A 12,566-nucleotide genomic window follows, 5' to 3' on the forward strand; every position below is an offset into this window, starting at 1 on the left:
AGATGAACTCCCTGTATACAATAGTGTTAGCTTGTATTTTAGCCAGGTCCAGGGGTGGGACACCAGTATTTATGGCTCCAAGACAGCCGAAAAGCTTATAAGCTTCTTACGATTACATCTGTTGAAGGTTGAGGCAGTTGTTGTTGATGGCACGCAATGCTGCTTGAGGGAAGATGATGATAGGACGATATGATAAAAGCAACAGTTTTAGAGCCCGCAGGCAGGGAGCTTCTGTGGTTAAAGTAATTATTTTCATTTATTACTGTCTGGCACCTTTTTTTTTTTTTACATCCAGCCGATTGGAATGATGAGACCCTAACAGAACTCAAGTTCCACGCCCCCCAATCAATAGCTGGGATGCAGATCCCCAGATGATTTTACCTTTGATTATATGTTGGAGAATCCTGGGAGTTGTGACCAGTAAATAAGGAGCCCCAATTTCAAATAATAGACTTTTTCAAAAGAGAACATTGTACGTATACTCTCATACTGTATTTTGTTAGACTACTCTGTGTATTAAATAAGGTTAAAATAAGGAAATTAAAATATGAGATTATGTTTTTATTTTAATGTAGTTCATTTTTTCTGCACGTTGCATTTATACATGTAGCTAAAACTGCTTTTGCTTTCTAAGCCTTAAAAACTACATTCTAAACATCTTCAGATGTTCATGTACAGATGCATTCATACATTGAAGGAGGGTTCTGTTCTAGCTAAGATTTATGTCCTTGTGTTTTACTGTAGGTTTAATGTTAAATAAGGTGAATATTAGCTCTCAAGAACCAAGTAAACACAACTTCTTTTGAATTCATATAGCAGTTATCGCAGATCGTACATGTAAAGTATTTTCTCTGAAGTAGAAGTACTGGTTTTCTTTGCCTTGTGTTTTCATACTTGTGCTGGGTTTGCTGTTTTCTAAAGAGCCCCTGTCCTTCAAACATACTATGGGGCAGATTTTAAGTACGAATTTGATCCCGAAATGGAAAAAAATCAGATTAAATACGAAATTTCTGATGATCGAAATGTCAGAAAATGCTTTTGAAAAGATCGTATTTTCACGATAATATCATATTGGCGAGCCAAAGTCACAAATTTTTGTATCTCAACGATCGTAAAGTCGGGAAACTTTTGTGACAGATCTTTACCTTGCCCCCGCTGAGGGCTCAGTTACTTACTCTAACAGGATGTGCAATAACAAAGTATTTATAAGCTTGTAAGTTGAAGTTCATGAGAATCAGAACACCTACCTTATTTTGTGCATACATGTATTTACTTTATAATTTAATAACATTAAAACCCAGTGTGAAAATTGTGTTTACTATTTCCAGATATGCAGTTTCTCTAAATGTTGTCTTGTTTTAGATTCAGCAAATGCAATGACTAGTGATTAGTATATATAATACTTGTATAACCCAAAGGGATGCACTTGCCAAATACTGCTATTAAATATTCTGCTTGCTGAAGTATATTTGTCAGCTATTCAACATCTTGCAGTAGGTGTCAGTGTATCATTAGTTTATGTATCAAAAAGCCCCTTTATGTGCATACCGTATATACTCGAGTATAAGCCGATCCGAATATAAGCCGAGGTACCTAATTTTACTAAAAAACTGGAAAAACTTGTTGACTCGAGTATAAGCCTAACATAAGCCTCCAACATAATATATTATGTTATATATTATATTCGGATTGGTTTATACTCAAGTATATACGGTACTCGAATAACGTTTTCATTGCGCAAAGCCAGACAAGACTTCCTATTTCATAAATATTAAGATGTATAAGTCAAGAATAAGCACACACTCAGGGGCCATTACTAAAGAGGGGCGCTACAAGCTGTTGTTATCCTAATGCACTTTCCTGTTTCCCACGCTTTGCTCCCCATTTCTATTGGACTGTGCTTAACCTTGGCATTCCTATGATATTGCACACATCATTTCAATAGGGTGTTAGATGTGAGGGCAGCTCTGCAGCACCATTGAGCTCTAACACCAGCTGAACTAGGCAAACTGCATGCAGACTTCATTAAAGCCTGCAACAAAATACATGAATAAAATGTTTGGACAAGTTGGGGCAATTAAAACTGGTATATTAATAGAGCCGCATTCCTTTCCATAAAAGAACTATTACTCTATTACTAGGATGAACTCATTACATTACAAGTATTGTTTGTTGGATAATGTTTTACCAGTGCAAATAATTTAGTGTGAGAAACTCTCTGCTGCACAATAAACATCATGCCTGACACTCAGCACGGGATTCCTGCACACATAAATGAACAAATGAGCCCATTGGTTCCAGGCAGACCCTCACACATTGTTAATCACTACTGGTAACTGTGACATAGTACAGCATTAAACAACAAACTGAAAAACTATAATCAACTTCTAAAAAAGAGCTATTTTGATGTCAACAGACCTATCTAGCTATTGTGCATCACCTACAGTATCTCTAACCTGGGAAAAAAAAAAGATTTGTGCAAGTATGGTACACTATTTCAGGATCCTTTCTGACTAGGATCTAGGTTTTATCAGTGATTTTAAATAGTTTCTAGTATTCTGCAAAGACACAGGATGCAGGATATGGATAGATATTACAGTAGCTAGAACCTACTCCCAGCCGTTACCTGAATGCAGATTTTATATCCGGCAAAGCTCCTCCAAACAACATGTGGGCGTACGCACACAACGCACACCACACCACACACAGGTGGGCAGGGCGAGGGTGCGACGAGCGACGGGACACACTGGGAGCGGCGCGCAGATGCTGCAGATTTGCAGGTTTGTAGATTTAGTATCTGGCAAAGCTCCTCGATATGAGGAGGCAATATGAGGACACGGCGAGACTCCCGGGTGGTAGCGGCGCGCTGAGCCAAGCCGCCCCATGGGGGGCAGTGCGAGCGGCACCCCCCCTGAGTCTCGCCGCTCACGTGTCGTTTGGAGGAGCTTTGCAGGATGAGCAATACTGGAATACAAAGGAGCACTGACGGATTAATTGGGACCTGCGCCGGTAGGATTCTTGCCTCGAGTATAAGCCGAGGATTCCTTTTTTAGCACATTTTGAGTGCTGGAAAACTCGGCTTATACTCGAGTATATACGGTAGTTAAAAAAAAAAGTCAATCCCTCTCTTTGGGGAAAAGAATGGTGACTTCGAAAGTTTTAGATGGAAGGGCAAGGGAGTTTTATTTCCTGCTGGCATTTACAGGGGACTGCAACAAACCGCAATCGAGACAGGAAGAGATCTTCAACCTGCATTAGTGTTGCTACCATTTTGCAGCATAATACCAGCCATGTCAAATACAAAATTTTCGTGACTTTCGAATCGCCCATACGATATTATTGTGATTATTCCGATTTTTCGTAAGCATTTTTGTGCAATCATCAGAAATGATCATATCTAATCCGAATTATTCCCATTTCGGGATTCAAACTCGTACTTTGATGAATGTGCCCTTATGTTTGGTTCTTGCAAGGTTCTACCGACTTACATTTTTGTGTCACTTTGGGGAGAAAGTAGCAAAAACAAATTTCCAGGTTGGTCCGGTTTACCAAAACCAGCCTATTTGTGTACTGGTCCATTGGGCTTTGCAATACTAATTAGGCAGCAAGGCCTGAAGTATTATTTTTACACGGCACCTTTGTAGCATTGGAGATTGAGTCTAAAGGTGGCCATACACGCACCGATATTATCGTACGAAACCTCGTTTCGTATGATAATCGGTGCGTGTATGGCATGTCGGCGAGTCGACCGATATCGCAGGAAGCTGCTGATATCGGACGACTGCCCGATCGGACCAGTTTGAAAATTTGATCGGGGCCATAGAAGGCGCCTGACCAAAATTCTCCTTTCAGAGCTGAATCGGCAGAAGGAGGTAGAAATCCTATTGTTTCTACCGCATTACCTGCCGATTCAGCCCTGAATGGTGTGTGGCGGATCTTACGATGTTTCGTGCGACCGATGGTCGTACGAAACATCGTCAGATCGCCACGTGTATGGCCACCTTAACCAAGCACACTCTGTGAGACGTTTGTATTTTCTCCCTGTGGTCTTTACCCCTAGGGTGTGTGTTCAACCTTATAAAATGAAGAGACTACTACACATACAGTAATCCTACGCATAACCTTAATAATTCTAACACATAAAGGATACTAGAATTGTAAGGCTACATGTAGGATTGCTGCCATTTGTCTCAAGCCACTGAACATCTGAAAGCCAGACTGTCTGACTAAAACAGGTGCTATTAGCCCTCTGTCTGGCACAAATCACTGATAAGAAATGCCTGCACCAATGTGCTGTACCTTAAACAACAGTTCCCTCTTGTGGAACACTAAAATCCCTGCATTTCACTATTATAATAAACTATCACAAATATTACAGCATCCTACCACTGGAAAACAGCAAATCATTAAGGTATAATGTAAGCAATTGAGTCAGATTATGAGCCCATATATTGTGTATATCCAAAGATGATAAACATATTTTTTTCTTTCGGGAGCTGAGTCGTGTCACAAGGGTGTAACACAAAGGTGCTTTCTGCACGCTCACATGTAAATAAGGAAAATGAAGTTCATAAAACCATACATCTTGCTGAAATTAAAAGTTCTGAAGAACATTGCTATATATAATAACCAGTTTAATAGACAAATAGTAGAACTTAGTGCTCAGTACAGCGGAATATCTGTGTTGGCACAGGCTTCTGGTATCTCTCTAAACCATAGTATACAGGATCTAAGTAAATACAATGAGTTGTTTCTGCTATGAAATGTGCAATTTATGGCCTTGTTTCACTGGCCATGCTCCTATAAAGTCATAGTATTCCCCGTCATGATTTCTAGTAGGGGGCAGAGTTTCCCTCTAGAAAAGAAGTGACTGGGTTCTGTGCCATGTTTCAGAATATACCTTAGAAAGGTCATCAGACTCAGTGTATCTAGGAGGAGGCTGTTTAGAGTCATTTTAGGGATTTTAAAAGAAAAAGGCTTAGTTATTCTTTTATGAGATTCGGCATTAAAACTTTCAAGTTAACCAAAATGCAGGGTTATCATATCCAAAGCATCCTGAATCTCATTACCCTTACAGAAGGCTGGTTGCAGTGTGACAACTTTTGTATTTTCTGGTGGGGCACTACTTTAATCATACCAGGCCCCATATTTTCCCTAAATAACCACAGACAGATTCAGCTTTGCCCCTATCATAGCTGAGGAGAAGTATATACTACCATATGTGCTGGAAGAGGTTAACAATTCTTCTTAGGGCCAGAACTAGGGGTAGGCAAAAGAGGCGGTAGGGAGCAATAGTGGGGGGGAGCTAGACACAGACCTCTTCTACCTGCCTACTCTCCGTTCTGGCCTGTCAACTTTGGAGCAGGACGGCATTGGGTACTTCTTGTGCATGTTGCGAGCGTAGCAGGGAGAGAGGGGAAGAGATTATGAGTGGGGGGCGAAATGAGTTTAAGACCAAGGCAGGGGATGTAGCAGTGTTAGGTGGAGCAGCTGGGAAATGTAATACTGTTTTTAGCTGGTGTTATTAATCCAGTGTCCTTTGTATTTTGTAGGTCGATATTCCCATGAAGACATTTGGAGCACCCAACCTGTTTGTTTACCAAATGATGTCAACTATAATGTGGAGGGCACAGTGTCATGTGTTATGCGTGATCCTGCTCCTGCGCAAAATAGGTATGTGATGCAGCTAGACCGTAACCCACTATTCGATTTAAAAGAAAAAAAAAAAAAAATGAGGAGTTTTGATCAGCACTATAAGTAGCGCTCATGTAAGCTTAGAATGAAAATTAGTTTTGTAATGTGATATTGACTGTAGTGTACCAGTTAGATGATATAAACAAAAGAAATTGTATTATCAGTTGAGAGACACACTGTAAAACACACGTATGGTATTAACAAGTATGTACTATACATGCACACTAATACATGTCTGTTATGGTCACTGAAAGATTTTTTTTTTAATCTATTTTACAGAAAATATGAATTATAACAGTGGTTTTTCATGTCCTGAAGTTCAGAACCCAGCTTTTATTGAGCACCAGTGCCAGCCTACATGGAATATGAGTGCCCTGTGCCACCAGCTCCTCCCCAGGACCCCCCCCCCCCATGCCCAGCACCTGGGAGCTAGCAAGCTATGTGAGTCATTCTGTAGCAAATAAGATTGTTACTTGCACACTTGCAAGGCATGCATAAAGTATCATTTGTAAGCTGTCTCATGGATGGATGATACATTTAAGGTAGGAACAAACAGCAGTGTCAGGGTGTTCTGCCTGAATTAGGTAAGTAGCAACAAGAATGCATGAATGCAAATGATTGGATGGGAAGTGGAGTTCCCTACACACATGCAACAATCATACTTTTACATTACATTGCAGTTTGGAGGCAGCTCTCCTGGTGTCAGTGAAAGGAATATTGTTTGTACATATCAGGTGCATAAATCTAGTGCTGCTCCAGGAGTTTTGAGCTGGAGAAAACCTGTGTGCTGCAGGTCAGGCCTGTGCAACAGGATGCTCAAGGGCTCCAGATGTGGCCTCCACGGGATTTTTTTTCCCCAGTCTGCTGAAGAGCCAGATCAGTATGTAATTTAATATAATCTTTAATACATGTATTATAAAAAAATAACCAACCTAATAACATGAAAAGTTGAAGCTCAGTAGGCTGGAGATCCATGATATACAGAATAACAACAGATGCTTCTGAGCATTACTGCAGACTCAGCCCCATATAGTCACCTTATATAGTAAGACAGAACTTCAGTCTGTTATTCAGTGCATTTTCTGTTCCTCCCATGTAACTGAATCAGCTGTGTTTTACTATGTACTAATTCTGCCCTTGCTTTATAGCCGTACCTCTCCAGCACCAGAAGTTTGTCCCCCACGTCAGGACTTTTTGGCTCTATTTGGGCCCCTCGGAACGATGCCTTTGATGGCTGCTGCCGGTCAGTGGCTCTCCTCCCCATTCTGAGCACGTTGGGAATCACTCAGTTATGTGCAAGCCGGAGTACTTGCCTAGATTTAACCCCTTCCATGCCTACATGAACCTGGACGTATGGACAGGAACCGCTAACAGAAATGCACCTTTCCCAATTTCGAGAGACTCTGGTAGTTACTCTGGAAACTTGTGAACTGAATTTGATCCAAGAAAATGTGAATATTAATGCTTGCAGTTTTGAACACTAGAGTGAGCAAGTTATTGTAATAGAATACAATATTGGTGAATATTCTGGCATTTTAATATCAATAAATTTTTTTTACTGAACTTTTCTAACTTTTTTTATTTGCCACTGGATTACTTAAAATCGGCATTAGGAACGTAAAGGAAAAATAGCAGTTTTTACACTCCTAGTGAGTTTGAAACGGCGCCACGTGTTCATTCTTGCTTACTGGGCACAATTCAGAGAAAATGAATATAGTACAAAAAAAGGAAGTTGTGGTGTTGCTTTGCTGAGGGAATTTAGTGAACAATATCTTGATAAAAGAAAAAATCAAGATCATTCTACAATTGTACATTCTTTTTTTAGGTTTCAGATTTCCTTTAATGTAATTCTCTACAGTTTTTTATGACTTATATACTTCCAATTGTGACTAAAATTTCATTTCATGGGATGCTCACATGTAAACACCTCATATGGAGAACTGCAGGACATAGAACTGCAAATACACCGTACGATATGTTTTTACAATATCAGATCGCAAAGCTTGACCAAGGGCAAGTTTTTCATAAAAAGCTGGCCATTTCCAACCATACTACTGTATGAACATCGCTTTGTGTACAACCCATTAACAAACTATTTAGCCAATATATTTTTGTTACAATTGGGGTAACAGACCAGCTGACCCAGGAAGTCCATTTTTCAAGTTTATGAGGAAAATGTCTGTCCAGAAATAACATCACTCCCCTCTCCCAATTATAAATATCAACATTCATGAGCAAATCTCTCTGACCCATGAGACTGTGGGCAGTCTCTAGCCATACAATGCATATTGGTTGAAAAGTACAGATGGGAGGATGTCTGGTCTACTGCTAATTGTCATGTGCTACATGATACTAATATATCTCGTAATAAAAATAGGAGCAGTTGTGCTATGCCACAGTTACATGTGAAAATACTATACATATACCTGTACATATGTAAAGTGACAGTGTTATTGAAACAAGATTGACAATATTCATTTTCAGATGGAAAGATATACTCTAGTGTTTTTCCAGGTTTGGTATGACCCCACACTGGAAAGAGTGCTAGATATGGCTATTTTGCAGTTTATGTTTAAGGGGTTGTTCACCTTCAGGTTAACTCTTAGTATGTTACAGAATGACTTGTTCTTGGCAAGTTCTTACTGACCTACTGCAGCTTGCATAGCTTATACCATTGCTTCTATTGTGAGGTACCAATGCAAGCTGCAGTAGTCAGTAAAACTTAAAGGAACAGTAACATCAAAAAAGTGTTTTAAAGTAATTCAAATATAATGTGCTGTTGTTTCTCAAAAAACTGGTGTTTTTGCTACAGAAAAGCTACAATATAAATAAGCTGCTGTGTAGCCATGGGGGCAGCCATTTAAGCTGGAAAAAGGAGAAAAAAGGCACAGGTTACGTAGCAGATAACTAGTAGATAAGCCCCATATAATGGGGGTTTATCTGTTATCTGCTAAGTAACCTGTGCCTTTTCTCCTTTAAATGGCTGCCCCCATGGCTACACAGCAGCTAACTTATATAAACTATAGTAGTCTTTCTGAGGCAACACACCAGTTGTAGCAATGCAGGGCAACAGGACATTATATTGTAATTACTTTTATACACTTTCATTTTTTGGTGTTACTGTTCCTTTAAGAACACTGTGCACACAGCCATATGACAGTTGGAAAAAAGCGGTTGGTCACTCTACCCAGAGTTGCTTCAGTGAGTGGTAGCGTTTCTAAAGCGTCTCCCAGTAAGAAGCGATTTTCAGGATTAATCCACTTGCAATGGATAGATCCCCCAAGCCTTCAACATCCTGTGGGCTCACGCGGAAGAGGAACATCAAGAAGGAGACAGAGGGGGCAGCTAAAAAGATCAAGCGCATGGAACCAACGTGGAGGAGAAAAGCCAAGAAAGGCAAAAAGCGCAAGAGGGGAGAAGAGGAAGAAGAAGGAGGAAGAGGGAGAAGAGGGAGAGAGAAACATCAGAAGGTAAGAAGGATCAAGATTAAACATCAATTTAATGTTAAAATGTATTCTCTCATCCTCATCTCTAAACTCATCCTACCTAGAGAGTTTTCCTGGCCCCTGCTAGTTTGTCAGTTGTGTCTAAAGACTATTTACTTTTCTAATTACACAAGAAATGCCAATCAAGAGGCAAATTTGGATGTAATTTGAAGGATATTTTCTATTATACTATTTTTTAACTTAATGTTGAAAGATCTGACACTCCTGTCTATCATGATATATCCATGACATGACCCAGTCAGTTAATACTTTCTCACTGATCCAATCTGCCTATAGCAGAATATAGCTATAAACTGCTTATACAAACATCTAATTGGTTGTTGTGGCTTACTGGTTGCTAGACTTGGGCAAATGTTTGCACTTTGTATTATTATTATACTGACAAAAAGATGCACTTAGGTGTCCACCCAACACTAATGCAACCACCTAACTGAACCTGGCAAAAGAGGAGGAGCTGAGAGAGCTCAGGGACAGTGCTGGGAACAGGAGGCACAGGAGGTCCAACCTCAACCAAGCTGCAGGTAACTGTGTGCTGGGGCCTCCATAGTGGCTACTGTATGGGCCTGCGTGGCTACTGAATGGCAATAAGCACCTGGCTGTACAGTGGGGATGTCACTCATCTGCCAGGATTATGCAGGGATTAGTAGGAATAGCTCATCTACAATCCTGCCAATGGCCACTTATACATATAGTAATGCCTTGTTCCTTTGTGGCCTTAATCACTGTTCATCACTCCTTGCCCCAGTATGGTGTGTAAGCACTTGACAGAAATCAGCTTCTGTATTCTTCCAGTATTCTGATATACAGTATAAAATAATAATTGTCTCATCAGTGGGAAGACTTGTATGTTTATTTCTCTGTGCATTGGAAGGATTTCCCCTTCATCTCACACATACATTTCCCTTAATATTGAGCCAGTCCATAACGTTCGTTATTGTACCCGAAGTTGCTACGTAGGCCATAAAGCAACATTTTGTACTCTTTCCGGGAAGCTGTCATTGTGACTCTTAAAGCCATTAATCAGTAAAAGTCATTATATAGTAGCATTGCTGGAGATGTAGCTAATAATCTCTTGTAGTAGTTGAACTATTATGAATGTACGCAGAACACTATTTCAGCCTCCCAGGGATCTTTATTTATTTCTTGCTGGGTGACTCCCTAACTGATAAAACGCAGAGAAGGGAGGGCCCAGATTGTAAGCAGGTTCTCATTGGGGTACAAGGTACCAAAAATCATCCCTGTGTGACACTGCATTACCACTTGCTCAGAGAACAACAAGTCGTATAGCTTTCCAGGATGTTGGCAATCGTGCCATTAACGGCAGGCTGATGTTAACTGACTCAGGGCATGGTGTCTGCTTGCAAGGTATTTATCTTTGGCACTAATTAAATTAATTAAGATATGAATATGTGGGTTATATATATGTATATACACATACACGTGAATATGTAAATTGAGGTGAACAGTCATCTTTACATTAGTGGCCTGTATTTTAGTGTGTCAATTATGTTTAATTTACATACCATAACATCTGTCTCAACATCCATTAAGTTATAGTCATTTTAACATGTTATTGTATGTATAACATGCTTCTTTTATACGTTATATGTTATTTCTTAAGAATTAAGAAGAAGAAAGTAGTAAGTGAAATGGGCATTGAACCTGCGTGGCAGTCAGAGCAGATATAATTACATGGCCAGGTTTAAAACATGTTGAGTAAAGAGGGTAAGTGGTCACCACATATTTCACTTAAAGTTGACACTGAGCCTCAACCTGCCAGCATAAATGAGGCCTTGGTGATTTTGCTTCTTTTAATGCTTTCGGTTATAGAGACATAATGGGGCAGATTTTTCAAAATGTGAGCTTAGAGCTTAATACATAAAAACTCACCCACATTCTATTCATTCCTATGGGATTTTTAGAAGTGTATTTATCAATGGCTGAAAGTTAGAACTGTTTGATAAATACGCTTCTAAAAATCGCATAGGAATGAATAGAACATGGGTGAGTTTTTATGTATTAAGCTCTAAGCTCACATTTTGATAAATCTGCCCCATAGTGTAAGTTTTTGCCATGAAGGGATATTATACCAGTTGTTGTTAAGACCTGGAGGATCTTCAGTTGGACAAAATACAGTATATACATCAAGGGTGTTTTGGTTCTCTAAATATCAAATTGGTTTAAATTTTTTTTTTCAAAATAAACAGTTATATTCTAAATTATGTTCTTTAGTAATATGTCTGGATCTTTATGTCTGTGAGTCTGGCCAAAAAATCCACTTCCCTGTAATTTGGCTTGGTTATATAGAACACCATCCTCTGAAGAAAGGCAAACACAATTCTTCAAACAAAAGGGAGCGTTCCATTTAGAAACATACAGTATATGTATTTTTTTTTAAAGAAAAGTCATGGAGGGACACTTGTTGGATATTCCTCCTTTTTTAACCCTGTAATTATTATGGCTATGTGATATTACACCTAAAAGGACCCTTTTACATTTGATCCCAAGATGATTTTACCTTTGATTATATGTTGGAGAATCCTGGGAGTTGTGGACCAGTAAATAAGGAGCCCCAATTTCAAATAATAGACTTTTTCCATAGAGAGACATTGTACGTATACTCTCATACTGTATTTTGTTAGACTACTCTGTGTATTAAATAAGGTTAAAATAAGGAAATTAAAATAAGAAATTAAAATATGAGATTATGGCTTATTTTAAGTGTAGGATCATTTTTCTCGCACGTTGACATTTATACATGTAGCTGGAAACTGCCATTTTGCTTTTCTAAGCCTTAAAACTACATTCTAAACATCTTCAGATGTTCATGTACAGATGCATTCATACATTGAAGGAAGGTTCTGTTCTAGCTAAGATTTATGTCCTTGTGTTTTACTGTAGGTTTAATGTTAAATAAGGTGAATATTAGCTCTCAAGAACCAAGTAAACACAACTTCTTTTGAATTCATATAGCAGTTATCGCAGATCCGTACATGTAAAAGTATTTTCTCTGAAGTAGAAGTACTGGTTTTCTTTGCCTTGTGTTTTCATACTTGTGCTGGGTTTAGCTGTTTTCTTAAAGAGCCCCTGTCCTTCAAACATACTATGGGGCAGATTTTTAAGTACGAATTTGAATCCCGCAATGGGCAAAATTCAGATTAAATACGAAATTTCTGATGATCAGAAATGTCACGAAAATGCTTATGAAAAGATCGTATTAGTCACGATAATATCATATTGGCGAGCCGAAAGTCACAATATTTTCGTATCTCAACGATTGAAAACGTCAGGAAAACCTTTGTGACTCTGATCCTTCTGTGCATGTTTTTAGAAGCCTCCCATAGGACTCAATGGCACTCTGCAGCT

At 39.1% G+C, this 12,566-nt stretch overlaps 1 protein-coding gene across 7 annotated transcripts in view; it reads left to right on the forward strand.

Moving 5' to 3' along the window:
- The window catches only part of sh3d19 (SH3 domain containing 19), an 82,816-nt gene that overhangs the window by 23,439 nt on the left and 46,811 nt on the right, over positions 1 to 12,566 (forward strand). For 6 of the 7 annotated variants that reach the window (XM_031895497.1, XM_031895498.1, XM_031895494.1 and 3 more), the window contains one exon: positions 9,649 to 9,721. In XM_031895497.1, the coding sequence (XP_031751357.1) occupies positions 9,649 to 9,721 (73 nt within the window). Of the gene's footprint in view, positions 1 to 9,648; positions 9,722 to 10,254; positions 10,566 to 12,566 lie in introns of those variants that run through there. The other variant, XM_018096011.2, reaches the window with a different exon arrangement.

This window comes from Xenopus tropicalis, chromosome 1 (genome assembly GCF_000004195.4).
Source record: "Xenopus tropicalis strain Nigerian chromosome 1, UCB_Xtro_10.0, whole genome shotgun sequence".
In the NCBI taxonomy this organism is placed as follows: domain Eukaryota; kingdom Metazoa; phylum Chordata; class Amphibia; order Anura; family Pipidae; genus Xenopus; species Xenopus tropicalis.